The sequence below is a fragment of the Corythoichthys intestinalis genome, chromosome 13, assembly GCF_030265065.1.
Source record: "Corythoichthys intestinalis isolate RoL2023-P3 chromosome 13, ASM3026506v1, whole genome shotgun sequence".
NCBI classification, from domain to species: domain Eukaryota; kingdom Metazoa; phylum Chordata; class Actinopteri; order Syngnathiformes; family Syngnathidae; genus Corythoichthys; species Corythoichthys intestinalis.
This window is the reverse complement of record NC_080407.1, coordinates 56198620-56223135: the sequence shown is the minus strand read 5'-3', so window position 1 is coordinate 56223135 and position 24516 is coordinate 56198620. Positions and strand designations below refer to the sequence as shown.

The following is a 24516-nucleotide window of genomic DNA, read 5'->3' as shown; positions in this document are numbered from 1 at the left end:
GCCGCAGGCCATGCTTCATGATCAGAGGAATTGGGGTGGGAGGTGACCGCGCGCAGGTTAGTAGGGGGTCGAGGGGAGTGTCGTCATTGTGAGACATTGGCCGGGGTTCGTTGTGTGAATTGGTTTGTTAAGGCTAAACACGATGAGTCCGTAAAGAGGCCAACGATGATGTGCGTCCACATTTGTGGGCCGGTGGCCAGCCGTCTACGCCTCTGGCGCGACACAAGACAGGAAGCTGACATAAAAGAATGGAGGGGAGGTCGGGGTAGGGTGAGGGGCGCCGCGAGGAACGCCGGAGCCGAGGTACTAGGAGCCACCGACTGCGGGCCGGAATTCCTTTTTTCGGCTTGCGTGCGTCCGCGGTGAGACGAATATGGTGACCTTCCTGTGATCCCGCATCAATGACGACACGGGCGGGGGTTAGGCCAGGAACCGAGTTGCTGAGATTTCCCTCACTTTATGGCTGTGGTCGCAATCCTCTGTTAGCCACTAAAGAGTACTCTGTTCAATGAATTGACTCATTTTAAGTGCCACCAAATGGGTATGTTATCCCCGCATGCTTGGGACAAGCAATGGTCAAATTCACCAGTGGTTCACATTTCATTTTACACAACCCCGGCAGTAAGTCAAGTTTGTTCCCGGTGAGGGTTGCACTCCGCTTAGGTTGCCCTTTGTCATTGATTCTGTTCTTTTATGGACAAAACTTCTGGGCGCAGCCGAAGCATTGAGGGGGTCTGGTTTGGTGGCATAAGCAATGCACCTCTGCTTTTTGCAGATGAAGTGGTGCTGTTGACTTCATCAAGTCACGATCTCTCACCGGAGCGGTTCGCAGCAGTGTGTTAAGCAATTGGGATGAAGATCAACACCTCCAGTCCTCAGTCGGTGGCGTGCCCTCTCCGGGTCGGGGATGAGATCCTGCCCCAAGTGGAGGAGTTCAAGTATCCTGGGGTCTTGTTCACGAGTAAGGGCAGGAGGGAACGGGAGATCGACAGGCGGATTGGTCTGCACTGATGCGGACTCTGCACCGGTCTGTTGTGATGGAGTAGCTGAGCCGAAACGCGAAGCTCTCGATTTACCCGTCGATCTATGTTCCTACTCTCACATATCGTCACGAGCTGTGGGTCATGACAGAAAGAATAAGATCCCGGATACAAGCGGCCGAAATGAGTTTCCTCCGCAGCGTGTCCGAGCTCCCCCTTAGAGATAGGGTGAGAAAACCGGTCATCCGGGAGAGACTCAGGGTCCAGCCGTTACTCCTCAGAATTGAGAGGAGCCAGTTGAGGTGGCTCGGGCATCTGGTTCGGATGCCTCCCTCGAGAGGTTTTCCGGGCATCTACCGCTGGCGGGAGGCCCCGGAAACAACCCGGGGACACGCTGGAGAGACTATGGCTACATTCAGGTCTTAATGCATGAATCCGATTTTTTTTGTGTTTTTCCGACTCGAGTGAGGCACTAACATGACGGACTGAACGTGACAAGTCGCATAGAACTGGACCATTTCAAATCCGATCCGGGTCACTTTCGTATGTGGTTCAAATCTGGGCCACATTTTTCCAGAATGTCGCGGCGGTCTGTACTGTCAAGTCTCCTAAATTGGCATTCATGCAGCAATTACCTTATTGGCCCGAATATAAGACGCTGTTTTTTGCATTGAAATAAGACTGAAAAAGTGGGAGTTGTCTTATATTCTTGGCATCCCCACCGAGGAGTTGGTTGAAATAGCTGGGGCGAGGGAAGTCTGGGCTTCCCTGCAAAAGCTGCTGCCCCGGAATAAGCGGCAGATAATAGATGGATGGATGGACAACGCCAGCTCTCCTGATTTAAAGCATTCTCGTGCTGAGATCAGTCGTGGGCAGAGATGTCGCGTTCCATTAGGCAAACCAGGCAATTGCCAGCCAGCTGGGCCCCTAGAGCAGGGGTTCCCAACCTATTCCACTAAGGCACACTGTGGGTGCAGGATTTCATTCTTACCAAACAAGATGACAACACTTTTTCCCCAATCTGGTGTTTTACAAGTGCAATCAGTTGATTGCAGTCAGGTGTGGCTTGTTTTAGCAGAAGCCTCATTGGTTCAACTGTCTCTGCTGGATCGGCTGGAACAAAAACCAGGACCCACAGTGTGCCTTGAGGACTGGGTTGAAAACCCCTGCCCTAGAGGACCAACAGATTTAGCACACGCAGCTTTACCGCACTGTCGCAGTGATAAGTGTAGGAAGTGTTTCATTACCATGGAATCATTTGGCGAATTAACGATTCTGTTAACAAACCCAATCAGCTATTAATACCACCTGATTGTTTAAAGAGTGACTCACCAAGTACTCTCTGGAAAGTCCTTGCCGAGTTGTTTTCCGTTGATTTTCACAGGCCACCTCATTATTCATGTGACTACTTAAAGGAAATGGTGGTTTTTCCCAAAAAGTCTATTAATGGGTCTATCGTATTCCTCGTCGAATACTCTATAAGAAAAATATAACATATATGCATCCAAAATAATCCTAAACGATTTTATTAGAGATGGGATGCTCGAGCCTTCCTGCTCGAATCTGATACGAGCAAATGAAGTAGAGGTGTTTCAAAGCAGTGCTCCGAAAATGGCGTCGAGCAAGGCAAAAGTCACGTGACCACTGCTTACGAGACTTCGAACGTCACAGATGTGTCAGCGAGTCACACTTGTTTCCACAGGAAAATGAAAAGTCGATGGGAGTCCGCCTGCTCAATTGGTGGGAATGCAATAAAAAGTGGCAGAATAACACAGTTATTCGGCGTTTTTTTGAGAGGAGGAATTTTCGCGAGTGCTAGAAACATTTGCTCATTTTCAAGTCAGGAGTGGGAATATCATTATCTCTTGAATTTCATTAAATTCATTCACGTTGTTATACACTAGTGGCGTACTTGTAGATATTTAGAATAAATACAAATACGACACCCCCCCCCCCCAAAAAAAAACAAAACAAAAACAAACTTAATTTAAAAGTAAAATATTTCACAAACCTTTCCTTTCTTTTATTCGGCTCAATTATTTCCATCTTATGATTTTGGAAATCCTTACAGTAGGCAATAAATAATATTCCTGTTCCCAAGCACTGTGCTTACTGTACTGTAATATTTACGAAAAACTAACAATGCATAGTTACTCCCCGACATCTAGGACGAGCCACTTACAAGACTAGCGCTGTCATGTATTACAAATACTGCTTTGAACATAATTTCACAGACAAAGCAACCAATGACACAGGCTTAAAAAGGTCCACTTTCATTGTGTAAATCGCACTTAATGACGACACTATCTCACAGTTGAAATAGACGACATCCACTTAATTCTATTGAAGATATGTAATGCTGAGGCAATTTGACAACTTTAGTTTTAAAAAGAAACATGCACTGTTTATCCAGTAGATGGAGCTCTTGCAGTGTGTCAAACGCCTCGAAACAGTGATTCAATTTAGGGCAATTGTCTCAAAAGTGGTTCATTGTTTCGGAAAGCCTCGGTTCTTCCATCCCTAGATTTTATTAGCAATTTTAATACTCCTTTTAGCAAGGTTCCTAGGGTATGGGTACGTTCCCATAGCAACCAGTCCTGTTATTGTCCTACGTCACAAGCGCTGTGTATTCTGGGAGCGAGAATAGGCCTAAGGTGCGCATTTCGAGCAGAGAACGGCCACCTGTTCAAATGTGTGCGTCCACGAACGAATGTAAACAATGTAATGTAATGCACTTTTTTTTATTTAATATTTTTGTTATTTTGTTATTTAGCTTTTAGACTGGATTATACTGCACTTTTTGGCGACACCTTAGAAAAAAGCTGGGCTCCGCTTTTGAACTGAATATAGAGAAAATGTTTTAGTTATTAGTTATGTTATTGATCTTTTTGTTTGTTGCTGTTACCAGATTACATTTGTACATTTTCTGATGTGCCTTTTACAATAAAACCTAATATATACATTTTCATCTAGGAATTTTTTCAGAAGGTGTCAGTCTCCCCCTGGGCAGCTGTGGTTACAATAGAAGCTTACATCCACTGAGTGTGGAGTGAATGAATAATGCAATTCGGGGGGCACTTTGAGTGTCCTAAAAAGCGCTCTATGAGAGCGAGGCGTTATTAGACTTTTATAAAATATGCTATTGCTCCAAGTTCAACTGTCACCCTTACGTGCACACGCTCGAAGGGCCCCATGTTGCTTGTTGCCTGGGGCCCCCGGGGCTTGGGCTCGTGCAAGTCTTCGTGTCAGGTTTTCAATTTGTCATACTAATCAATCAGTGCATAGATTCAATTCCTGTGGGCACATACAAAACTATTTGATGAACCTAGTGCCCACATTTATACATCCGAGCGCAGGCAAACATGGTAATGATTGACTTGTGCATCTTTTTTATGGCTGAACCAAAATAGCTCTGTGCCCCCAAATACTTGAATGAATTGAAATATATCGCAGTTCAAAGTGAATGCTACAGCTAGGCTTTAAGTATACGGCATCCCATATTAGTATATAAAAGTAAAAATTTCACCTTATCATTTCTAGGAAAAAGTTTTAGGAGATTCATAATGAGTCAGTTACTCCATGCCTGGTGACGACTGAAGGTGCAGAGCAGCTTCTACACTGACAACTAGAGGCACAGCTCCCTCTGCTGGAATTCTGCAGAAATGCTTGGAAAAACTGCAATCAAGTCACGTCAAGAAAAAACCACAAACCCACAAAATTACAAACTCATTCAAACATACACGACACTTGAGGCAGCTAAGATGTTTTCAACGAGGAAATGTATTTTCACATATTAAGCAATGTTTTACAAATTGGTCTCTCGCAAATGAAATAACATTTAAAACAACAACAACTGGCTAAATCAGTCATCTAATGATTACTTGGGTCATAACGTATTTTTTTCCATGTTTATTACATTGTATATTGTGTGTGTGTTTTTTTTTTCTCTCGCTCTCAAATGAATGAATATAAACAATCGATTCATAGGTAGTTACAATTATTTATGACTTTTTTTGGGGTGTGTGTGTGTGTGTGTGTGTGTGTGTGTGGGGGGGGGGGGGCCTTATTTAAAGAATATTTTTGAAACGACGTGAAAAATAAATGGCCAAAAATGGTTTAAAACGTCTATCACCGTGACAACGTCATTGATAGGAACATATTTTGGCTGGAACTTTTACACCGGAGAAGAAAACAGTTGAACCAAAACAGGAAGTGAATGCGATCGAGCCTTTTAGAGACCTAACACGGGCGAGAAGACTTGTCTTGAACATGGACCAAAGCGATTTGACTGTGGGAGACGACATGGCGATTGACTGGGGCGGGAATTCGGCCCGAAAAGCGGATTTTACAGCGAGTGTGAGGACGAACGTCCACAAAGGTTTACCTCCACCTATTGCAGAACCCCTGAAAATGAGTGTCGTCGAAGGTGACTACCAGTACTACCATTACGGCTGCGATGGGCAAAATGACAGAGGATGGGGGTGTGGTTATCGCACTATCCAGACGATGGCTTCCTGGCTGAGCCGCAACGTCAATCCTCAGGTCCAAAGCAGACCACCGCCGAGCATCCCAGAGATCCAACAAGCCTTGGTCTCCATGATGGACAAGCCAAGCTGGTTTCTGGGCTCCAAAGAGTGGATTGGGACGTTTGAAGCTTCTATTGTCCTCTCCTGTTTCTATGATGTTCCTTGTAGGTTGGTTCACGTCAGAAGCGGAGGAGCGGAACTGGAGCAGGTGGCCGTGGAAGAACTTCATCAGCACTTTGCCAAACACGCTTGTCCTGTCATGATGGGCGGAGACAGGGATAACTCGTCGAAGGGGATCTTAGGGGTGTGCACCGGGACTGTTGGAAGCTACCTGCTTATTTTGGACCCCCATTACCATGGCAGTCCGTTAGAGAGAGGAGAGGTCCAAAGGAGGGGTTGGGTGGAGTGGAAAAGACTAGCATCTTTCAATCAGTCCTCCTTTTATAATCTGTGTTTACCACAGACTGAGAAAAGAACTCCAACTAGTCATTGAAAATTGTGTGTATATGGATACAAACTAATGACAGCATTGTTTGTTCAACAAAAGTTTGTGTAGTTTTTAATCTACATTAAAATTAACTTGAAAAGTTATGTGGTTCTTTTTTTCGTAATTTACTCATATATTTTGTTTTTTTTTCTTGCTATGTTCAGAGGTCAGCAACCATTCACATGGGTAGACAATAAGGAAAATTAGCAGGAGGGTCAGTGGCTTTTAAAGTTCCACTATCAAAACTACTGACCCAGGTTAATGCGTTAGTTATTGATTCCAATAATTAGGGAAAAGAACAATTTTGCTTGAATAACATTTAATGAAAAGTGCCACAAAAGGGCGCAAAAACATGACTCATGCAAATAATCCAATAGCGTACTGCACGAATGCTATTTTTAGACCGTGACGTCGCCATCGTAACGCGGAATTGGCTCATTTGAGACACGTCCTCACATACAATCCATCTTATTTGTAATCTTTCAAAAAAGAACATGCCGATCACCCACTGCTGCTATGGAACTTGTAGGAACAACTCCAGACCTTCCGACATATGAAGGATGTTTTCTTCATACATTTTTCTGAAACCAAAAGCTCAGAGGAAAAAATGTAAAGAATGTATTAACTTGCGCGGACATCCAAAAGACCAGTTGAACGCCAATAAGGTGAAGCCATTCACATTTAATATGCAGTAAACATTTTATTGGGGGCCATGGTCCTACAAAGGACGAAGAGGTAAGCCATTTTGATATTTTTACACATTTTTTAGCGCGGCGTTTTGCCGTGCTACTTGTGTCTGACAATGAGTGATCGGAAAAAATTAAAATGGTATCTGACTGCCACTGTTGTTAACTTTTCTGCTGTAAAAAAACTTTAGTAAGGGGGAAGTGTCAGTAAATTATAGAATTAAGATTTGTTATTATTGAAAAAATTTAAAGTGTTCGTTGGCTGTCACTGAGTAGCATTTGCGATCGCTACAAAAAATAGCAATGTAAATTGCCCCCAAGACCGGTCAGAGACATAAGACAACCAGAGGATATAATATATAAGAAAGACAGGGCATATGGTGGCAAACGATAGATTGTTGAAACAGGAGAATGTCATTGTCAGTGGCGTAAGGCAATGCACACAAGAAAAAGGTGTCGATAAAAAAGCTAACTTTGGATCAGGTCGGCTCTTTTTCAGCCCTCGACACTCAAGCCATCTCTTGAACTGAACATTTGTATGTTCTTCCAGAATTTTACCAGTGAATTTGGCAAAAGGGACATCATTTTCGGACAAAATTGCTAGGTTTAGCTCTGTAAACATACCATTCGTACACTATTTACATGCATCTAGCATGAGGGAAAAACGTGAGCTTCTTAACCCCTCTTAATGTTTTCGTTTTAATAAAGTTTGTATAATTTTCAATCAAATAATAAACTAGTAGCTCGGCATTGTTGACGTCACTAATAATTACGTGCTGAAGCCTGAAACCCATCAAATCAATCGCACCCAAGCGCCAGCAGAGGGCGGAAAAACACCAAAAAACACAAGTAACAAGTTTAAATGACACTTTGCTGTCATTTTAATCTGTTTGAGCGGGGCATGTGCGTTAAATGCGTCAAATATTTTAACGTGATTAATTTAAAAAATTAATTAACGCGATAATTTTGACAGCCCTACAAAAAACATATTTCCCTCCCTCATGATCCATTTTCAAACATTTTTTAAATGCTCCAGGGAGCCACTAGGGCAGCGCTAATGAGCCGCATGCAGCTCTCAAAACACGGGTTGGCATAGCGTAACATGGTCAAAGCACAGAACCACTGGGAATTAATGTGAAATACTATTTTTTTTTTTTTTGGGTGGCCCTGACGGTTTTAAATGTTCGTCCGGGCCACCGGCCCATTAATACTGTCAACCCCGGATGAACCACACAAAGAGCCATTTCAACCCAGTTTCCTCAGAAAAGACAACACTGAGTGCCGCACACCCATATCGACATTTGAAATGATTGCATCGGCTCAATTGATTCTCCGTTGCATACTTGACTAAACAAAGGAGTTTAGTAAACAGAATAACTTGAAAAATGTTCACACTTTTATTCACAGAACACTTGTGTAAGTCATGTATTCACCAAATACGTAATGTCACAATTGCAACCCATAAGGTGTACCCACAGGTCGTCATTCCTGTGAATGGCGCAAAGACTCGTGGGTACACTTTGGCACTGTAATAGTGTAGATAAACGCCATCATTTATCTAGCCATCAGCGCTTGGGTTTTGTCAAGACGGCTTCTGGAAAATTGGATTTGATTGAACTTTGTTGGTTAAATGAGACTCTCTATGGTGCATCTTAGCCTCACTTGGGATGTTTGACATCCTTCTGCGTTGTCGAGGCAGAGTCCCATCCAGCCTGACTGTGGGCTCGGGTGTTCTCAACAACTCTTCCAACATGGAATGTTGCTCACTTTCCTGGTGAAACGACACGGGCCCGATGAGATCTAGAATATTCGTCCGTTAAAGTGCTTCATTTACCGTACATGAATCTGAGATGGTTGACATTTGGCTCGTCTCGTAGGTGGGGTTCCGCCGGTTCGTTCTTTTTGAAGGACAACGGTCTGCCAAGTAGCCCGGAACTCTAGAGCGAAGTTACTTATGCTTTTCCTCGGGTCTGGTTTCTCGTACCATTGCTTTGGAGTAACCCAAGAACAGCAGAAATGAGTGAAACCTGGCAAAATAAGCACAAACGTTGATTTTTTTGTTTGGATGCTTTCACACTAACACATGCCAGCTTCAAACCAACCTGTTGATGACCCGACGGTATACTGCTGTCAGGGCCTCGGTTCTCTCCTCACATTCCGTCAGAAGGTCTGGCAGCCTGTGACGGAGCCCTGCGCTTGTACCTTCTCTGGCAGGTTGTTTCTTCTTGCCGTTTACACATTGCCATTCATCCGCTTGATCTAAGATCTTCATCTCCTCCCACGACCCCTTGGACAAGGCTTGGAGGTGGTCCAGGTCTGCTCGGACAAGCGAATATTCACACTGCAAATGTGCAAGACTGGTTGAACCGCGTTTTCAGAAGAATTGAATGAGATGGGATAGGAATGAGCGTACAACACCTTGCCAGCTTTGCTCACTGTCATCAGGTCAGAGTAGAGGTCCGAGGATTGAGGATATAGCTGCTGGAGAAGCACGCACACATGGTGTAGAAGAGGCTGGCGAGAACGCGTGTCCCTCACTTGCGATAGCTTGCCCAGGTAACTCAACTCAAAGCCGCGGGCCTGGGGCGCAACGGACGGCAATGGATGGCCGGAGCAATGAACGACGCCAACTGTGAGTTCACGCTCACCTTGCATCCATTGAGAAAGTTACCGATGGCTAACACCGTTGCGAGGACGTGCTTGAAGGTCTGGCTGCCCGCCAGCTGCTCCATGGCCTGCTTCAGGTAGAAGAGAGGCTTGGCGATCTCCTAACAAACGGTGCCCCCAGAGCATTGCGGTAATTCAACTAGAGCAAAGTCCAAGTTTGTGACTCACCTGCTCTAAGGAGTCGTAATCTAGCACAAAGGCCCACAAGTGAAGCCTGGTGCTCAGGTGAGGAATCTCACCCAAAACCAGTAAGCAGAGTTCAGCTGGAGCCAGATAGGAGTTTGGGTTCTGGGTCTTGGCTTCCTTTATCAGACTGAGCTCCTCCTCAGTCGGGAGAAGCATTTGAAGTCGCTGTAAATAGGGAAAATCTCATTTGTAATGATAACTGAGGGGAATGTGTCTCATGACTAAGATGGCACCTGAATGTCCTCACGGTCCAGCACGCTACTATCCATGCTGTATATAGCAGGCGGGAGGAGGTGCGTGGGAGGCAGGCCGCTCAGAGTGATGGTGATGTTGTTACTGCGTTTCATTCCCAACACTGACACTGAGCTTTGTTTCTGGGTTGAAAGAAAGAAACTTGGGAAGAACGTAGCTTAACTTTGCCGTATCGGCGACTACTCTTACCCGTTGTCCGCAAAAAACACTCGTGCCGGCACGGTTGGCCTTCCATTCGAACAGGAGCGCCAGTCGCGCAGTATCCAACTGGACTGGCTCCATTGTGGTCCAGATGGTCTGAGTCCCGAAGTGAGTCCTTCTGGGTAGCGCGGCCACATTGTGTATCGCTCGCCAGTGAAGTTTCAGGGTGGCACGTTTCGCAGCAGCTCTCTTGGGGGAGTCCGCGAAGATTAGGGAGTCAAGAGGAGGGGGTGGCGGCGGTGACGAGATGCCACTGAAGCTCGGTTTGCTTTTTTCTTCTTCTACGCTGTCTAATTCCGGGTCTTCATCATCCCAGAGGTCTGTAAAGTCAAACGCGTTGAGGTGGAGACGAGTAGCCGCTTTGAGAGGTACCTCTGAATCCCCATTTGGCCAGTTGTACTTGCTTTGTTCAGAATCCTTCATGATGTGTTCATGGAGATGAACAGTACCAGAACCTCTCAAATGCTCTCACCTAGGGTGAAATCCTTCAAGTCGTCGCTGACCCGATTGACACGGGATCCAGTTTTGATGGGAAAGTGGAAGAATATACTGTACTTCACTCGTTCCACCTCTTTCTAAGAGTGAGCCGAAGTTTATTTGTGCTGCACCCTTTCCCTTCATTTCCTTATCGGGCCTTCATCTCCTACTTGTACACACACAAACCTCCTTGAGATGCTATCTACAGCCCGTTCATCCAAAATCGTCTCATATACTGTAGGGGGGAAAATTGCTTCCCAGTTTAGTATCTACTCCTAACCTAGTCCATCCTAATGATAAAATGTAGCAGGAAACATATAGACATGTTGTGGGCTTGCAATGGCAGGGTTATTTTTATGGTTGACTTGTAGCTGTAATGGGGTTGTCTCCTTGGGTCAAGCAGCCTCCCTTCATCATACTTGATCTTGTTTGCTTTGAAGCTCTCAAGGGACAACATAAGACCAAAATGAGAATGCTTTGACCCGTTCAAACAAAGGGCTGTAAGCAGTAAAGAGTCTTAGCTTTCCAGTTGCATCTGAATTCATTCACAAAACAACTCCAGAGCTTTTATTTTCTCTGTAGTATTAGTCTATTTTCCTTGTATGGCTAACTGTGTTTTGTCCATTTCCCTACAAATGTCTCATTTTCCCTAGACAGTGAAGCTAGGTTCACTGAGTCTTGAATTCTGCACATCTTAATCTAGACCTGTAGTTCACAAATAGTGAATTCCCCCCTCATGGCCAAAAAGTGTCATTGCCTGTGATTGACTTTCCCATATATATAAAAGTTGTAAAGCATGAAAACAAACAACATAAATGAATGAAATGAACAAAAAAAGATATTTTTATAATGGGTCAAAATTATTTTTCGAACAGATCATGTGACTAGCACCTTAGAAGGTCATTTGATTTGCATGTTATTAAAAAAAAAAAATAGGGGAGAGCAATTTAATTTTTTTCTTTGATTGAATATATATATATATATATATATATTTTTTTTTTTGATTGAAGCAACTTTTTGGGGGATTGAATGATTTAGACACAATTGTCCTGCCCATAAAATGGCCCAAACACAAAAAGGATTGCTCAAATAAAAAAAAAAAAACTTTTTAAATGAAAAATTAAGTGTCCAAATGCAAATTTTTGAGTCTCAAATATTTTTTCGCATTCAAAAACTTTTTTTCTATGATAGAAATTTTTCTTTTTATGATTGAAGTGACTTTTTTTTCATTGAAAATATATATTTTGATTGAAGTGACTTTTTTTTGGTTGAATAATAAAACACAAATGTCCTAGCCAATATGATGGCCAAACACAAAACAACATTACTTCAATCAAAAAAGTTGCTTCAATCAAAAAAAAAAAAAAAAAAAAAAGACTTCAATCAAAAACAAAATTCAAATAAAAATAGCTTTCAAATGCATTTTTTTTTGGTTTCAAATTGATTTTTTCAAATTTTGATTAAAGCGACTTTTTTTTTTTTTTTTTTTGATTGAAGCAACTTTTTTTTGATCGAATAACGAAGACAAAAATCTACCTCCACATAGCCCCGCCCAGGGGATAACATTTTTGACTGAGGTAACTACATTGGCACGATACCGCCGGGTGTACCATATTCAATGGATGATGATCTTGGCGAAAAGTATAGCTGTCCTGCCAGCAGCCTCATTTAGAATTCCCCTCAAGAACCATGGGAAACAAAATAACACTAATTTTCAACTTATTATTATAAATATTCTTGTAAGTTAATTTTATGGTTGCCACTGTGTTTCGGGGTCATCAACATGTTGTGCCCCCCCCCCTGCCGCAAAAGTCAAACTCCGCCTATGGTCGGGGAGCATACTTTTTCTGCCGGACGAGAATACAGTGTAATTGCACATCCACTCAGTGGGTGGCAGTGGCGCTCTCATTTTCAGAGTGTCAGCTGTAGTAGTGTCATGACCCTGATTAATACAGTATGCAAGCAGTAAAGAAAATGGACAGATAATTTATTTAATTACATTTGTATGTTCATATAAATTAGCAGATGACACACGCAAACGCACTTGAAGGTGTTCATCTGCATTGGAGCTTCATCTATTGTCTTGGGTTCAGATTCCAAGTTGTGACTGATCTTGCATCATTTTTTATCCATTTTATGATCACTCAACTCGTTCATTTTTCAGCTGTGTTCTTTGCACTTCTCTGTGGACATCCTTCCATCATGCCACGCCTCTCTGGTGTTCTTCAGGGCCTTTGTCCTTTTGGGATCCACCACCACATAGTCCACACGCATGCCCCGGCTGCATTCCTTGACTGCCAGCGTCTCGCCGCTGCCGCCAACTTCGTCAGGGCATCGTTTCTGCAGATAAAAACATATATAGTGGGGTGCAGTAATGCTTTACATTTACTCCATTACATTTAATGGAGTAGCTTCACTAAGCCAGACTTTTTACTTTTACTTGAGTAGATTTGTGAAGAAGAGACGCTACTCTTACTCTGCTACTTTGGGCTACATTAGGCGTTACATTTTTCCTCTTTATTCTATGTTAAGATTTTACTCCAGAGACACCAACAGTGGCTGTACCAGTTACACCAATGAGACGTTGCAACGATAATCACATGACTCCATGATACAAATCAGACTCAAGCTTGCCGGTCGGTCTATGATCACGCCGGCCTGTTCATTCACGTGGCGTCTTTAAAGCACCTTAAAAAATGAAACATTTGACGTAGAGCGCTTCCGTCAACGTGACTCGAAAGAGCAGATTTTAACCTCTATCACAGTTTGTATTTGGCACAGATTGGAAAAAAAAATAAAATAAAATTAAAAAACGGAGTTAGGATCCTTTTAGTTTCATGATAGGAAATATGTTTTCTCCACTAGAGGGCACTCATGCTCTTTGGATGAATAATGCCTCATTCCTGTTAGGCTGTATTGGCTGAGCAAAATTGTGTTGGTTTGTTCCACTCAAATGGATCTATATGAACTCTGCTTTATAATACACATACGTTGCTAATTACTGTAGAACCCCAAAAAAGTTCTACTAAAAAAAGTTCTACTTCCAGTTTTCAGTCATTTTTTAGTAATTAGTCTGTTTTTTTCCCCTCCGTGGTGCAGTGATATTGATACAGCGGAGTCGTATCGTCAGTGTGTGTGAAGCTATTTCTGGTCACGTGCATCAATAGGAGATGAGGATTGTTGCTATGGGTTTCTAAAACAAACAACATGGCAGCGACCGTGTTAAGCTACGACACGAGCTAAGATGAACAAAAGACAAGAAAACCGCATTCGAAATGTAGTCAAAAGGCATCGAAACAATGCTATATGCATCTCTCATATGTCAAAGGGCGAAAAAGGGCAGGAATTCGGCCAAAACTTGCAGATCCTGCGTGGTTGCGTCAGACAATGGCTAAAATTGTTAAATTAAGTTAAATTAAGTTAATGGTGAAAAAAAAAAAAAAAATCAAACATTGTAAGCAGTTATTCACTATGTTATTCATTACTTGAGTATTCTTTTCAGCAAATATTTTTTTACTTGAGTACATTTTTTGGATGGCTACTTTTGCTTTTACTTGAGTAAAATTATTTTGAAGGAATGCTACTCTATGACATGAGTAAAATCTTTGGCTACTCTACCCACCTCTGCATATAAAAACAACAATAATTAACCTGTCTTGTTGGTGTCGATCGTACTGTATACAGGTCCAGGTCCAGGTACTCCACCTGTTTGTTGGCTGTGGCTCGCCAAGCCAACGGGCTGCTGGCCCCGCCCTCCGAGGCCCGGTGTAGCATGAGCCTCAGCGACTGCGCGCACACATGCCGCAAAGACAAAGAAAAACCAAAAACGAATGAAAGAGAGGCTAATCAGCTCATCACGGGGAGGTGACTAAACATAAAGTTATTTACCGGCTCTCCTGTCATGAAACCAAGACCGGCGGTAGTCATGGCGACATAGCTGTCATCGGGATCATCCGAATCGGAGGAGGGGGGCGAACTGCGGCAGGTAGGCTTGTCCATATGGTGATTGGGCGGGCTGACACGCACAAGCACACAAATATGAATTACCATAGCAGTAGCCCAAAATTTGACTCGAATAGCGTTACTTCAAAATAATATCATAGCTCAAGTAAAAGTAGTCATTCAAAAAATGTACCCAATGACAAGTAAAAAAAAAGTGTTCAAGTAATGTATAACATTTTGAGTAAATGCTTAGAATGTCAGATTTTTGGGGGGGGATTTTTTTTTTTAAAATAATGGTATTTTTTTTCCCAAAGAAATACAGCAACAAAAAAACCTTGAATTCCCCTGAGAGGAAAAAAAAAATCTACACAAATAAAGCATTATCCGTGCCGTCTAGTGGAGAAAACATATTACTCTTATGAAACTAAAAGGATCCGGTTTTCTGTGGTCAATCAGTGACAAATAAAAACAGAGAGAGATTAAAACCCGCGCTTTCGAGTCATGTTAACGGCTCTGTCAAATACCAAATTTTTTTTACAGTCCTTTTAAGACACCACATGATTGAACAGGCTGTTGTTATCATAGAACGGCAAGCTTGATTACACGCAAGATCGCTAAATTGGAGTCATGTGATTATTGTTGCGACTTCTCATTGGTGAAACTGGTTGAGCCACTGTTGCCGTCTCTGGCACAAAAAAAAGAAGTAAAATTTAATATGTAGAATAAAGAGGAAAAATGTAACGACGAGTCAGAGTAGCATTTGTTCTTCACAAACTGACTCAAATACAAGTATAAAGTATGGCTTAGTAAAACTACTCTTAGAAGTACATTTTTCTGAAGTTACTCAAGTAAATGTAACGTGCTACTACCCACCTCTGAACAATAGGTGTTTGAACCCACAAACGTTTAGTAAGGTGTAGGTGTAACACCCAAAATTGCCACAAGATGGCCCAAGTGAAGCGTGGCTTCTTTTTGCTCTTAGTCCCCAGCAAATTGAGACGACAGACATCTTTTGTCTTAAATGTTTTTTTTTTTTTATCCGCTGTAAGTATTTGGGGTCCATAGTATTAAGCATTTGAACAATGACTTACCCACATTCTATCCACTCGCTCATTGTTTCTAAAGACAAAACACACACATACTCTCTTGTGAAGGTTCGAGTGACTGGTGAATGCACAGGGGGCGGAACTTCCTGCCAATTCTGCTGCACTGGGAGGAGGTTCAGAGGAGCTGGTTTTCCTTCGAGACACAGACAAAACAATTGGTGCCCATAATAAACAGCAATTGCTAGCAGTAATGCTGGAGCAGTTTTTTTTTTTATGTTGGTTGATGCAATGGGGCAATACCACCACTGGGGTAATTGATGACGTCGTCAATGTGTGCCTGTATCAATGACGTAATCTGCACAGGTGTGGGAACACTGGTTAGATACCGTTTTGAACCGCACACGCCATAAGAGAAAAATCGATAAATTGGACTGAAATTACTACGACTAGATTAACCATTGACTGTATGATAAATTTGACACCATGATGTTTTCATCAAGTCCTATCAAACAATCACGGCAACTCATGGTGAGTGCGTGCTAAAAATTCCTTTAGCAGCGTATTATTGAAACTTGTCAGATCAAGTGGATTTCCTCAAAAGAGAGATTTAGCAGAGAGATTAGAAATAAATAAATAAATAAAACCATTGCAACAATAGCATACAGTGCTGGCCAAAAGTATTTGCACCCCTGGAATTTTGTCAGATAATGCTCAATTTTTCCCAGAAAATGATTGCAATTACAAATGCTTTGCTTTGGTAGTAATATCTTCATTTATTTTTGCTTGCAATGAAAAAAACACAAAACAGAATGGAAAAAAACAATCATTCTCATTTAACACAAAACTCCAAAAATGGGCCGGACAAAAGTATTGGCACCCTTTGAAAAATCATTTGATGCTTCTCTAATTTGTGTATTTAACAGCACCTGTTACTTACCTGTGGCAGTAACGAAATCACACTTGCAGCCAGTTAAAATGGATTAAAATTGACTCAACCTCTGTCCTGTGTCCTTGTGTGTACCACATTGAGCATGCAGAAAAGAAAGAAGACCAAAGAACTGTCTGAGGACTTGAGAAGCAAAATTGTGTGGAAGCTTGGGCAATCGTAAGGCTACAAGTTCATCTGCAAAGACCTGAATGTTCATGTGTCTACCGTGCGCAGTTTCACCAATAAGTGTAAAGCACACGGCACTGTGGCTAACCTCCCTAGATGTGGACGGAAAAGAAAAATTGAGGAGAGATTTCAATGAAAGATTGTGCGGATGGTGGATAAAGAACCTCGACTAACATCCAAATAAGTTCAAGCGGTCCCGCAGTCTGAGGGTACAAGTGTGAATCTGTACTATCCGTCGGTATCGGAATGAAAAAGTGGGGTCTACCCAGGAAGACCCCACTTCTGACCCAGAGACATAAAAAAGCCCGACTGGAGTTTGCCAAAACTTACCTGAGAAAGCCAAAAACGTTTTGGAAGAATGTTCTCTGGTCAGACGACACAAAAGTAGAGCTTTTTCGGAAAAGGCATTAGACATTAGACATAGAGTTTACAGGGGAAAAAACGAGGCCTTCAAAGAAAAGAACACCGTCTCCGCAGTCAAACATGGCAGAGGTTTTCTGATATTTTTGGCTTGCTTTGCTTCCTCCGGCACTGGACTTCTTGACCGTGTCCATGACATTATGAAGTCTGAAGACGACCAACAAATTTTGCAGCAAAATGTTAGAAAGCTGGGTCTCCCTCAGAGGTCATGTGTCTTCCAGCAGGACAATGACCCAAAACACACTTCAAAAAGCACTCGAAAATGGTTTGCTAGAAAGCATTGGAGATTTCTAAAGTGAGCCCATACCCGAATCCCATTGAACACCTGTGAAGAGATCTGAAAATCTTCAAATCTTAGAGACCTGGAGCAGAATGGTCTAAAATTCCAGCAGAGCATTATAAGAAACTCATTGATGGATACCGGAAGCAGTTGTTTGCAGTTATTTTGTCTAAAGGTTGTACTGCCAAGTATTAGGCCGAGGGTGCCAATACTTTTGTCCAGCTCATTTTTGGAGTTTTGTGTAAAATGATTTCATTTTTTTTCCCCATTCTCTTTTGTGTTTTTTCATTGCAAGCAAAATAAATGAAGATATTTCTATTTTTCAGTCATTTTCTGGGAGAAATTGAGCATTAGCTGACAGAATTGCAGGGGTGCCAATACCCCCCAAATTATTTAACTTTGGTGATTAAATTTATACATTGAAAAAGTTTGTTTTTGTTAATAACGCCACCTGATACCTTGCTTGCTATCACGTCACGTTGGGAAAAGTAAACTGTTGACAGAGGAGGCGTTAACATGGCACAAAAACGAATTAGTGTTTTTTTTCTTTACAGGAACAGCAAAATTTTCTCAAGTCGAGGGCGAAAATGAAGAAGATTGTCCATTGGCGTCTTCTAATAGGTAAGACATGCTTGCATCGTTATATATGTGAAATATTGCTTTTGAGCTGCCGCCGTGCAGAGCGCTGGTGCATATTTGTTTGCAATTGATTTGAGTGTTGTGAAAAGTGGGTGTTAAACTGAGGCTTATGGGACCTTTTAGTTTTCAAATGTGTTTGCGTGTCATTGCGCCGTCTAGCTGCGGGGAGTTGCATTATAATACCCGGGCACTATTATTTTCAATACAAAAACACCAACACACACTGTTGGTGAAATAGAACTTTGTAGTAGTATGTAAACTATCCAGCATGCATGTGTACTGCCATGGTGCAGAAAACGCGCAAGCATGACAAATTTGGACTGAAACTGCTGTTTTTGGATGGGAAAAACTAAAAAAGATCCTGCACCCCCTGCTGTGAGGGACTTCCTTTGTAAGACTTTGCTTTTCGTCCTCACTGTTGCATTGTGGCTTTAGATCACGGTGGATGGGAGGCGGCGGTGGCGGTTCTGTCTCCCGGGCCACGGTCTTGTGGAGTGCAGGGACCTGCCTACAGTAAGACTGTGGATCCGCTGCGGCAGGGTGGTGAGTAGCAACTGGAGTCATGTGGACATAGTTGGCCTCCTGATGATGGACGGATGCCTCAGAGAGTCTGAAAGCATCAGAATATTACGGCGTCAAGTTAGATGCGATGACGAGACCGCGGCTATTTAAAGAAAACGAACCGTGCCGCGAACGGCGGTTCCGTGGTGGCGGCGCTCATAGGAGCGTAGTTTTCGTCTACCTCGTCTTCAGTACAAACACTGCCCAGCAGCACCATGCCTTTGTTGGACTGACATTGTACAGCAGCCTGCTCAAGGTCCAACTCAAACACACTTGTATGATAATTATAACAAACGTTTTGATGACAAAGTTTACAAAAGGTCAGATTCAGTTCACCTGTAGAGGTTACATATACAGTATATGTATATATATACTAGGGCTGTCAAACGATTCAAATTTTTAATCGAGTTAATTACAGCTTAAAAATTAATTAATCGTAATTAATCGCAATTCAAACCATCTCTAAAATATGCCACATTTTTCTGTAAATTATTGTTGGAATGGAAAGATAAGACACAAGACGGATATATGCATACAACATACTGTACATAAGTGCTGTATTTGTTTATTATAACAATAAATCCACAAATTGCATTATTAACATTCTTTCTGTTTAAGTGATCCACGGATAGTAAGACTTGTAGTTCATAAAAGATGTTATAGTTACAAGTTATAGTAATTTAATATTAAAACCCCTCTTAATGTTTTCGTTTGAATAAAGTTTGTAAAATTTCAATCAAAAGTAGAGTTAATATAATAATAATAAGAATAAAAATAACAATAATCAAAATAGAGTGACCAAGGTCTGACTTTACGTGTATTTTGCATAGCTATTTTGATATGGAATGCCAGTTCATTTTGCATTGTTGTTTAACTGTGTGTCAGAATAGGGCCTCATTACTATAGACTGAAGTGCTTTTCTTTTTGTGAACATTATTTTTTTGGGGGAGAGATAGGAATATTATTTTTGTTGTGCTTTCACTAAACGATACTTATGTTTGTTGTGAAGGAGTTGCCGACGCTTATGCCAATAAACGGCGCGGTCCAAAAAACGCCTTTACTGTATAGCATATATCTGTACATATCTTACCCAAAATACAACAAGAGACACATAATTGCCACTAAAAGAAAGAAAACTTACCGAAATATGTGTGGAGCACAAATAGCAATTTGCATTGCATTGTGAATACAGCATAAACATCTCACAACTACTAATTCTCCCACGTTTCGAAGAAATAACGTGAGTATGGAACGGCGCTGCCCCCAAGCGGCCGGTGGCATTCTCTTCACTCTTAATGTCCATAAACGGCCTCATTGTAATCTGTTTGAGGCAATGTGCGAGCGGGTCAATCAGTGCATGCGTTAATTGCGTCAAATATTTTAACGTGATTAATTTAAAAAATTAACGCCCGTTAACGTGATAATTTTGACAGCCCTAATATATATATATAGAGTCGTTTTCACGCCAGAGCCAAATATCCGTAACTTTCATGATTTGCATATGGAAACGAGTGCTGATGATTATCATTTATGTCGCTTTAGAACTCACAAAGTAGCTGTTGAAGCTCTCGCTGAAGTTAAACGTTCCCGCTCGGTCCGGTAGTGACTCGCAGCCTGCAGGGAAACAAAACAAATTCACAAAAATAATTAATGAGTTGAGAAAAGACAACTTTTCCTTTGACATTTGGGGGCAAATGTTTTACAAACCCTAGCAAAGTGCAGTATAACAAAGCCCTGTGCTGACAGCCTAACAGGACGGTTTGGAGTGAGATATTTTAGGATTTAGTTTTATTCCGTCATTAACGCAACTGTTTGTGCCTCTTGAAATTGAAAACTGAATCAGAGCTATTTTTTAGTCAAGTTTTGAAACGCCACACCTGACGGCGAACAACCAGGTGAGTTACCTCCTGCGGGACTCTGTCCTTGTTTTGCAATGGCGACAGGCTTAGGTGGGCGTGGCGGAGGGGTTGGGGAGGAGGTGCAGAGCTTCTCCCGGTTTAGGACAGCCAGGCTAGGGGTCGAGGAGGGCCGCAGAGCAGGGGCCGGCTGAAGTATGGATGCCGAGCCACTAAGGGGGATGTCCACGGGACGGAGGTGGAAATCCATCGAGTGCTTCTTAGGGTGAGGGGAGGCGTGACATCGAGGCTTGCCACCTCCTCTCTGGAGGTGAGGAGTCCCTCTGCAGTCCAGAGGCTGGCTGAGGGCGGCCACCCATGGTGCCGTACGGGAGGTAGACGACGGAAGGCTGGTGGACAGAGTGACTGGTGAAGAGGAAGAAGAGGTGGAAGACGAAGGAGGGAATAGATGGTCACTATTGTCACTGTCAAGAGAGGGGGACGAAGCTTCAGGTGGCCTGTGAGGGGGCAAAAAAACAACAATAACAAGTCAGAACCAAGAGGGGGCGCTACATTCATCTGTTTTTACCTTACACCACTTTGGCACTGCGCCAGCCACAGGTAGTCTTCCGGCATGTGGCCGCTTGATGTTTCCAGGGAGCGCAAGCTGACAGGGTGACGAGGGGGCGGGGCGGATTGTGTTACCACAGCAACGGTAGGGCTGCCAGGGACTAGGGTGCAAAAAGATAGAAATATTTTCACGAGTTGCTCTCAAGCTACAAACCAAACTTTAAATTGGTAGCGTGTAAAATTACAACAAACAATAGTGTCAGTTTGAGAACGAATATTAAAATGATCATATTTGGACATACAGGTGGTTAGGGTGTACCCTAGCTCCCCCTTGAGGACAAGAATTTTTAAAAAGCAAAAATTCTTCTAACCCTGTTGTGTTGGGTTGAAACCACATAGTAGACAGATGGACGCCACCCAGCGGTTCATGTCGTCCTCTGACTCGGCCACAAGGTACCACGTCCTCTCCTCTGTCTTCAGGTCAAACACAAAGCTCTTCTCCAATTCTTTCTTGGTGAACGACAGCCCGGCGTCGACCTGAAGGAGAACCTCAACCATCTTTTCCGATCACGCCATGTATGAGGTGCGCGTGCGCATGTACCTGCTCGCACAGGTTTAAGTCGATGGTTCCAATGGGCCTTCGGGAATGAGGGTTTTTGAAATACTGCAGAACGTCTGGCTCGCCGCTCAGCCGACCGCTGCGCAACATAAACCAGCGCTTCTTCCATGCCTGCAGGAGGACACGCCAACAAATTGTTTTAGGTGACATTGCTTGCATGGAAAACGGACAGAAGAGGTTTGGAGAAAGCTACATTCTCTCTCTTCCTCTTCCTTTTGAAGTTTAAACAATGGATTTCCTTCCCAACCGAGTCGACGCCAAAACCTTCAACGACCGCTTCTCTGTTTGCTTATACAGTGGGGCAAAAAAGTATTTAGTCAACCACTAATTGTGCAAGTTCTCCCTTTTGAAATATTAGAGAGGCCTGTAATTGTCAACATGGGTAAACCTCAACCATGAGAGACAGAATGTGGGAAAACCCCCCTAGAAAATCACGTTGTTTGATTTTTAAAGAATTTATTTGCAAATCATGGTGGAAAATAAGGATTTGGTCAATAACAAAAGTTCATCTCAATACTTTATTATGTACCCTTTGTTGGCAATAACTGAGGCCAAACGTTTTCTGTAACTCGTCACAAGCTTTTCACACACACTGTTGCTGGTATTTTGGCCCATTCCTCTATGCAGATCTCCTCTAGAGCAGTGATGTTTTGGGGCTGTCGTCGGGCAACAGACTTTCAACTCCCTCTACAGATTTTCTATGGGGTTGAGATCTGTAGACTGGCGAGGCTACTCCAGGACCTTGAAATGCTTCTTACGAAGCCACCCCTTTGTTGCCCTGGCTGTGTGTTATGCTGAAAGACCCAGCCACGTCTCATCTTCAATGCCCTTGCTGACGGAAGGAGATTTTCACTCAAAATCTCTCGATACACTGCCCCATTCATTCTTTCCGTCCTGGTCGCTTTGAAGAAAAACAGCCCCAAAGCATGATGTTTCCACCCCCATGCTTCACAGTGGGTATGGTGTTCTTCGGATGCAAATCGGTATTCTTTCTCCTCCAAAAACGAGAACCTGTGTTTCTACCAAAAAGTTCTATTTTGGTTTCATCTGACCATAACACATTCTCCAAGTCCTCTTCTGGATCATCCAAATGCTCTCTAGCGAACCGCAGACGGGCCTGGACGTGTACTTTCTTCAGCAGGGGGACACGTCTGGCAGTGCAGGATTTGAGTCCCTGGTGGCGCATTGTGTTACTGATAGTAGCCTTTGTTACTGTGGTCCTAGGTCATTCACTAAGTCCCCCCGTGTGGTTCTGGGATTTTTGCTAACCGTTCTTGTTATCATTTTGACGCCACAGGGTGAGATCTTGCATGGAGCCCCAGATCGAGGGAGATTATCAGTGGTCTTGTATGTCTTCCGTTTTCTAATAATTGTTGATTTTTTTTACACCAAGCGTTTTACCTATTGCAGATTCAGTGTTCCCAGCTTGGCGCAGGTCTACAATTTTGTCTCTGGTGTCCTTCGACAGCTCTTTGTTCTTGGCCATAGTTGAGTTTGGAGTGTGACTGACTGAGGTTGTGGACAGGTGTCTTTTATACCGATAATGAGTTAACAGGTGCCATTAATGCAGGTAACGAGTGGAGCCTCATTAGACCTCTTTGACAGCCAGAAATCTTGCTTGTTTGTAGGTGACCAAATACTTATTTTCCACTCTAATTTGGAAATCTTTAAAAATCAAACAATGTGATCTTTTTTTTCCACATTTTGTCTCTCATGGTTGAGGTTTGCCCATGTTGACAATTACAAGCCTCTCTAACCTTTTCAAGTCTGAGAACTTGCACAATTGGTGGTTGACTAAATACTTATTTGCCCCACTGTATACATGTCTGTTCCTCCTCTTGTCACATTTTACCAGCGCGTTCACGTGACATCCGCACACCACCGCCCCCCCGCGGGATGTTCGGAAGCGTCGCTGGGATATGAGCGCAAATTTCACGGAAGGTGAGTCTTTCCCAATCTTTCTAGGAGGACCAGCTGAGAGCGATTAAACGGATTACATAACATGCACACAGAGGGAGCGTATGATGGAGTGGACTGCTCGAACTTTAGCCCAAATCTTCAAAAGAACGCACACTTTAGCTGGTGCAGTCACAAGGTTCTTGCACGTGTAACCACATGTCCACAACAAACCCTTCTCCGAGCATGATGACAACAAAATTGACACTTTTAGCCATCCACCCAGAGAAAGGAAAGCGTCACTTGCGGTCACACCAAAGATGAAGATTAACAGGACTCAGGCCAGGTCTGCCAGATATTCAATTAATGCAGCTCGCATAGTTAGGGTCATGAAAAGTACAGACAGAACCAAAAGAATTTTCATTAAATTTTGAAAAGAAACTTCTGATTGGTACCCACGTAACGCCGAAGCTTTTTTTCCGGCGGTGATTTTCGCAGCCAACCCTCACAAACGACCTCGGCGCCTTGGCTCATCCCGGGTGCCGGGTGTATCCTCTGCTCAGCGGGCACCCGAGTTGCACTTCATGTGTCTACCTTCGGAGTCCACTTACAAATGAGTGAATGGCACCCCCTTCTCCTGAAGTCTTCCACTTCCCACCACTGGCTCCTCCTCCATCCCAACAATAAGGACATTCCTGCCCTCCCTCCCACTCTTCCTGCTTGTCTTCTTCCTCTAGCCCAGGGGTCAGGAACCTTTTTGGCTGAGAGAGCCATGAACATCACATATTTTTAAATGTAATGTAATCCCGTGAGAGCCATACAATACACTCAAAAACTTAAAAAGGCAAGGCAAATTTATTTATATAGCACAATTCACTATAAGGCAATTCAAAGTGCTTTACATCACATGAAGATCATAAAAATCACATGAAAATCAATAGAATGTAAAAACAAAGACAATCGAAATAGGAAATAAAATGATACATAAAAGTCGCATTTAATCACGAATAGAATTAAAAAATATATATATATATATATAAATAAATACAAATAAAACAAATACTACTTCTAATAATTGAAATCAGCAATGGAGATAAGCACAAGAGGAAAAGAAAGCAAATAGATTGAAATA

At 42.8% G+C, this 24516-nt stretch overlaps 4 protein-coding genes across 10 annotated transcripts in view; 2 read left to right on the top strand and 2 right to left on the bottom strand.

The window, feature by feature from the left end:
• Nucleotides 1-24516, top strand: part of trpc5a (transient receptor potential cation channel, subfamily C, member 5a) — a 95207-nt gene that overhangs the window by 10323 nt on the left and 60368 nt on the right. The window contains exons 1-2 of one of the 3 annotated variants that reach the window (XM_057854074.1): nt 15617-15760; nt 17819-17885. The gene's annotated coding sequence lies outside the window, so the exon portion shown is untranslated. Of the gene's footprint in view, nt 1-15616; nt 15761-15833; nt 15979-17818; nt 17886-24516 lie in introns of those variants that run through there. The other 2 variants (XM_057854073.1, XM_057854072.1) reach the window with 2 other exon arrangements.
• ufsp1 (UFM1-specific peptidase 1 (non-functional)) lies at nt 5129-6036 on the top strand. Its single transcript, XM_057854082.1, has one exon. It carries the CDS (start codon nt 5250-5252, stop codon nt 5997-5999), a length of 750 nt encoding a protein of 249 aa, XP_057710065.1. The 5' UTR covers nt 5129-5249; the 3' UTR covers nt 6000-6036.
• Nucleotides 7711-10929, bottom strand: LOC130927934 (FH1/FH2 domain-containing protein 1-like). Of its 3 annotated transcripts, none has more exons than XM_057854079.1 (8): nt 9974-10925; nt 9766-9906; nt 9515-9697; nt 9328-9447; nt 9098-9259; nt 8782-9020; nt 8519-8668; nt 7711-8450 (listed from the first exon to the last, which is right to left on the bottom strand). In XM_057854079.1, the coding sequence occupies exons 1-7, from the start codon at nt 10406-10408 to the stop codon at nt 8632-8634; spliced, it is 1317 nt and encodes a 438-aa protein (XP_057710062.1). In that variant the 5' UTR covers nt 10409-10925; the 3' UTR covers nt 7711-8450; nt 8519-8631. The 3 variants fall into 3 exon arrangements, with proteins under 3 accessions (XP_057710062.1, XP_057710061.1, XP_057710063.1); XM_057854078.1 differs by having other exon boundaries at nt 7712-8450; nt 8519-8706; nt 9974-10852; XM_057854080.1 differs by lacking the exons at nt 7711-8450; nt 8519-8668 and having other exon boundaries at nt 8804-8995; nt 9974-10929.
• LOC130927933 (GRB2-associated-binding protein 1-like) lies at nt 12053-23986 on the bottom strand. Of its 3 annotated transcripts, none has more exons than XM_057854076.1 (12): nt 23844-23986; nt 21471-21599; nt 21241-21406; nt 20889-21030; nt 20369-20817; nt 20014-20078; nt 18587-18726; nt 18320-18513; nt 15547-15643; nt 14351-14477; nt 14114-14248; nt 12053-12802 (listed from the first exon to the last, which is right to left on the bottom strand). In XM_057854076.1, the coding sequence occupies exons 1-12, from the start codon at nt 23916-23918 to the stop codon at nt 12623-12625; spliced, it is 1899 nt and encodes a 632-aa protein (XP_057710059.1). In that variant the 5' UTR covers nt 23919-23986; the 3' UTR covers nt 12053-12622. The 3 variants fall into 3 exon arrangements, with proteins under 3 accessions (XP_057710059.1, XP_057710058.1, XP_057710060.1); XM_057854075.1 differs by having other exon boundaries at nt 15496-15643; nt 18587-18693; XM_057854077.1 differs by lacking the exons at nt 14114-14248; nt 14351-14477.